Source organism: Mustela nigripes, chromosome 17 (assembly GCF_022355385.1).
Source record: "Mustela nigripes isolate SB6536 chromosome 17, MUSNIG.SB6536, whole genome shotgun sequence".
Lineage (NCBI taxonomy): Eukaryota > Metazoa > Chordata > Mammalia > Carnivora > Mustelidae > Mustela > Mustela nigripes.
This window is the reverse complement of record NC_081573.1, coordinates 10,205,017-10,210,302: the sequence shown is the minus strand read 5'-3', so window position 1 is coordinate 10,210,302 and position 5,286 is coordinate 10,205,017. Positions and strand designations below refer to the sequence as shown.

Genomic DNA, 5,286 nt, shown 5'->3' with positions numbered 1-5,286 from the left:
GACCGAGGCGGCGGTGGGGGAGGGGAGAGACCGTGGCGGTGGTGGGGGAGGGGGGAGACCGAGGCGGCGGGGGGAGGGGGGAGGAGGAGGAAGGGAGAAAACCGAGGCGGGGGTTGGGGAAGCTGGCCTCCCAGAGATCCTACCGTCCTCCTCTTCTCCCCCAGCTTCCAGCCCAGCACCCTCACCTGAGCGCCGCCGGCCTGCGCTCCCCGCGGCCCGACCGGTAGTCGTGCAGAGCCCCCTGGATGTCCTCGCGGATCAGCTCCGCCTGCCAATGGTGCTGTCAGGCCAGGTCCCCACCCCGCCTACCGCGTACCGCGTACCCCGGCATCGGCCCCGAGGATGGGATCCCTGGCTGGGCGCCAGACCCCCTCCAGTCAGGGCGCCCCACACACGCCCACGCCCTGAACACTAGCCCGCACTGCACCTCTGCCTCGGCCCTAGGCCTCTCGTCAGGCCCAGAGGCCGGTTCCGGTGTTGCCTCGGCCCTAGACCATACCCGCCTCCAGGTCCCGCCGCTCCCTGACCCTCTCCCCCACGTGCTGTCGTGCTCTGTCCCGGATGCTCGGTTCCATTTCGTCACGTTCTATCGCGAACCGGTCCAGCTGTCCTCAAAACCCCCTCCCTCCCAGAACTTTCCAGGCCCCGCCCCCTCAACTGGCCCCGCCCCAGTCCCCACCCCACCTGCGCACCAGCCCGGCTCTCGGAATCCACAGGGTCCCTGCCCCGTCCCAGTGGCCTGGCTTCTCCCGACCTGGCGGGCTCACCCCGAGACGCAGGCCCTGGAAGAAGTGCACGTCGGGGTGTGTGCGCTCGGGCTCCTGGCACACGAGCAGCAGCAGCGAGCGGCTCCGGCCGGGTGGCAGCACCGCGTCGCAGCGCACGATGGCACCCAGCGGGTACAACTCCAGCTCCTCCTGCGGGCCGGGACACGGCGGGCAAACTGAGGCCCAGAGCTGCGGGGACTCAATGGGGACAGCAGTGCCCGCGGGTACAGAGACACTGCTCAGGCAGCCGCTCGTGGTTGGGGGTTCCGGACGGTGGCCCCGCTGTACTGGGGGTTTCCAGATAGCGCCCCAGTTTAATAGAGGAACTAAGGATGCTTGAAAAAGGAGCGGAGATCTCTCCCAAAGTTCCCAGAGAAAGGATATGTAAGGGACAGGATTCACACTCAGAAGTTCCTGGGGTCAAGTCTCTGGGCCTCCCCCCACTCCCGCCAGCCGCTTCTGCTACACACGTGTCCCCTGGCACCTTGGACATGGGGTCAAGCAGTGTGACATGGTCCGGAGACACACGCAGCAGCATCTCTTGGGCCCAGATGCGGCCCTGGCTGTCCATGACGGCCAGCTTCCGCGAGGCGTCCTCCACGGTGTGCACGCCATCCTCCTCACCCAGGCAGAACGTCACCAGGTGCTGGCACGTCGCGGAGAAAGCAGGGAGTCCCAGGAGGACCCCGGGGTGGGGGGCTCATATCAGCCTTTCCACCGGAGACTAAACACCATTCCTGAAAGCCTTCCCGATCTCGGGCTCCACCAATGGGGCCCCTCCCAGGGCCCTGAGTTTTGCTTTCATCTGAGCCACCAGCACCTGAGTCCAGCTTCCCCGAACACTGGAGGCTCCTTGAAGGCACTGGTTCTGTCCAGTCCCCTCTAAGCTCCTCTGCCTCCGTTAGAGCACCGGGCACACTTGGTCTGAGCCGTCCTCACACAGGTGTACCTAATGTTTGTCCCCATGGCCTGACTGTCCAGCACAGACTCAAGTGGAAGGGACTTCCTCTGACAAATGCCCACTTCTGAGGCGGGGGGCAGGAACAGCCCATCTTGCAAATGAGCAAACTCAGTTTCCCGGTTTCCTTCTGCTTTCAACACTATCATCTTCCCAGGCCTGCCTGCCTTTGCTCCCACAAGCCTCCCTGGGGCAACGCAGACCCCAAACTCACATTGACTAGATACTGGGAAACGTCAGCCATAACCACAGTGGAGTACCGCTTCCTCTGCTCTGTGGGGGAGAGGAGAATGAACCCAGAAAACTCAGTGCCTCCTCCCTCAGACCCAGCAGTCCAGGCCCCCAGCCCCTCCTCCCTCAGACCTGCTTTCAGCCTGGGGGTTTCTTGTTCCCAAACTCACCATAGATTGACTTGGCACTTGGTTTGGGGGCAGCTTCTGGGCTGGTTAAGGAAAAAAAGAGTGAGAAGGGCCATGGGAATTGGGAGAGCATGGGGGTTTTGAATGCCAAGCAGAGCAGCAAAGACTTCACTGTGAAGGCAGTGGGCAACCTTGGAGTGTTCTGAGCAGGGGAGGGCAGGGCCAGAGCTGGCCGGTCACACAAGTAAGGCAGTGTGGTAGCAGGTGGTGGTGGAGAGAATGGTCTCAGCTGTCGCAAAGAACTGGCTTGGGCTCCCCTGTCCAGACTGCCTTGCCATAAGACCCTGGACAGGAGACCTAATCTCTCCTGCCTCAGTTTCCCTTTCTGTGAGATAGGGGTTAGTAATCTGTTAGCCGCCGTCTGGCAGAGCGCTTGGTGGACACACGGAAAGTTGAGAGGGTTCAAAGCCTCAATAACTTAACTTTCAGTGCCATGGTACAAAGGGTAGCAAACAGCGGGTGCTCAATAAAGGGGGGGGTTTACAACAGCATTAACATTTGGGGTAGACAGATACTTATCTTCCCCTCCTATTCCCATGGGCCTGGCTCTTCCCAGCCGAATACTTCTCTGTTTCCTGCTCTGGCCTGCCCTTCTAGGTCACCTTCTCCAAGAAGAATTCCACAGATATGACAGAGATTCAGAGCTCGGGTGGGATCAGGGATGAGGGACGGAAAACACACACTTTCAGTCAAACCTCTGCTCCCTATCCTGCTCCTACCAGTCAGTTCTCTGCACAATTTGATTACCTCTGTGCTGGAGAACTCACTACCTTATATCTCCCATACAGCTATTCCCATGGTCCTCTCTTTGTTCTTTTCGCTGTTCACTCCAGAAGACTTGAATTTTATTAGAAACAGCCCAGGGGCTCCTGGGTGGTTAAGCGTTGGACTTTTGGTTTTGGCACCAGTCATGATCTCAGGGTTATGAGATCGAGCCCCACATGGGGCTCCCCGCTCAGTGTGGAGTCTGCTGAAGACACTCTCTCTTCTGCCCCTTCCCCCATGCTATTTCTCTCTGAAATTAATAAGTCTTTTAAATTTTTAAAAAATTTTTTTTGGGTTAAGATTTTATTTGTTTATTTGACAGAGAGAGAGAGAGAGAGAGATCACAAGTAAGCAGAGAAGCAGGCAGAGAGAGAAGGGGAAGCAGGCTCCCTGCTGAGCAGAGAACCTGATGCGGGCTGATCCCAGGACCCTGAGGTCATGACCTGAGCCGAATGCAGAGGCTTAACCCACTGAGCCACCCAGGTGCCCCATGAAATTAATAAGTCTTTAAAAAAAAAACAATGAAAACAACAACGCCCAGATTTGTCTGCAAAGCATCAATATTTAACAACAAGCTAACCACGGCAACAGTGGCTCCCAGGAGCAGAGCACCTGCTCTTGGTCAGAGTCTGCTAATCTTGTACCTTCATTATCCTGTCAAGCTCTGTTTCCCAGAGGAGCTCAGACTCAGACTCAGGCTCTGTGGCCAGGGTCCCCCCCCCTGCTGAGTGTTAGTTGGGCAGGGAAGAGGGAGTACAGGCTTCCTTCTCAGTGTCCATACCGGGAATGCTGCGAATGCCCCCTGGGGGTGCGGGGAAGAGGGTGGCAGAAGGGGCTGGGTAGCCCAGGGGTGGGACCACTTACCCTGTGGAGGTGCTCATGGTGAGAATGGGAAGCTCCTGCCACCTAGAGGTGCCCTGGGAACCAGCAGAGACTGAGGGCCTGACCTGGCCAACTGTACCAAGGATTTTTTCCCCCAGGCCCTCCTCCCTCAGACATAGGAGTCCTGAACCCCCAGTTTCCCCTCCCTCAGACCTGGGAGTCCAGAACCCCCAGTCCCTCCTCCCTCAGACCTGGGAGTCTAGAACCGCCATCCCCTCCTCCCTCAGACCCAGGAGTCCAGGCCCCCAGCCCTTCCTCCTCCACACTTTGTACTCTGCCCCCCAAATCTCTCAGGGATCCATGCATTTGGCTCCCTAATCTATGTGTATCCCATTTTGCTTCCTCTTTCCAGGGATCCTGTCTCTAGCCTAATCTCAGGGGCCCAGGAGTTCCAGCTCAGAACTTCTGGACCCTAAGAACCAAAGCGTCTTGTCTCCAAGTCCCTTCAGAGAGCCATTTAGCCAGTTTCTCAGCCACTGTGACCTCAAACTGTCCGATCCATCTCCCGGCCCTCACCTCCTCAGGACTCATGGGTTTAGGTCTGCCAGCCTTCCTGGTATGTGGATCCAGGTGTCCTAGCCCCCTGCTCCTGCTCCCCAGGAGTCCCGACCTCCAGCCCCTCCTGGCGGGGGCCCCCTCCTCACCTGCCACCGGAGAGGCCCTGCTCTCTGCTGTTCCAGGGTTCCAAATGCCTGCCCCGTCCTTCCTGCTCCCCGCCGGGCCCGCCCGCCTCCGCATACCAGCGCACTCACGGGGCACAGCCCCACCGCCCTGGCCCCTGGGCGGGGCTGGCACAGACACCCGGGTTGGGGTGGGGTGGGGGGGACTGGAGCGGCCTGCGGGGAGCCAGGAGCTGTGACGGTCTCTGTCATAACACTAGCTCAAGGACAGCAAGCTGTTGGGCATCACGCTCGGCCAGAGACGCAGAAGCTCTGTCTCAGAAAGCCTCTTCCACTTGCCCTTATACCTCTGGGAGGTCAGATGTTTGAGTCGCACCTGTTTGCAGTTCAAGAGGGGTTTGTCAGTGTGGGAGGGTGGCATTTGAACCCGGGGCTGCCTTTCTGTCTCCGGGACCGGTGTCTGTCCCGGCCTGGTGCGCACCTCCTGTCCATGGTTCCTGCCTCTTCTTCTGGAAACTAGCCCCCCACCCAGGAACCCCTCTAATCATGGCAACTAATACTCAGCACCCCACCTGGCTCCAAGTACTTCTCAAACACTGACGAGCTCTTCAGGCTTGAAATCTGCTTTCCAGAACTTCCTCGGTGCCACGGTCCTTGCCGACCACGTTATCCATGCTGTTTCTTCCCCAAATCTCGTGAGGTGAGGTTGGGGGTTTCCACTTCACAGATGAAGAAACTGAGTCCCGCATGGGCCTGAGGTTACACTTGCAGGGAGTGGGTGAGAACAGAGCTGGGAGAGCAGGACGGGCGGGCATGACCCCTTTTAGCCTTTCACTTTATCAAGGATCCCCACCTCGGGATCAATCCTGGTGTCC

The 5,286-nt window shown here is 58.9% G+C and overlaps 1 protein-coding gene across 1 annotated transcript in view; it reads right to left on the bottom strand.

Moving 5' to 3' along the window:
• EPS8L1 (EPS8 like 1) overlaps positions 1-4,539 on the bottom strand; it is an 11,264-nt gene extending 6,725 nt beyond the window's left edge. Inside the window, exons 1-7 of the mRNA XM_059382561.1 lie at positions 4,436-4,539; positions 3,774-3,826; positions 2,127-2,167; positions 1,940-1,998; positions 1,252-1,413; positions 768-917; positions 186-268 (exon numbers count right to left, since the gene is read on the bottom strand). Of these exons, the coding sequence (XP_059238544.1) occupies positions 186-268; positions 768-917; positions 1,252-1,413; positions 1,940-1,998; positions 2,127-2,167; positions 3,774-3,790 (512 nt within the window). The 5' untranslated portion in view covers positions 3,791-3,826; positions 4,436-4,539. The remainder of the gene's footprint in view (positions 1-185; positions 269-767; positions 918-1,251; positions 1,414-1,939; positions 1,999-2,126; positions 2,168-3,773; positions 3,827-4,435) is intronic.
• Between the last annotated feature and the right edge of the window lie 747 nt (positions 4,540-5,286).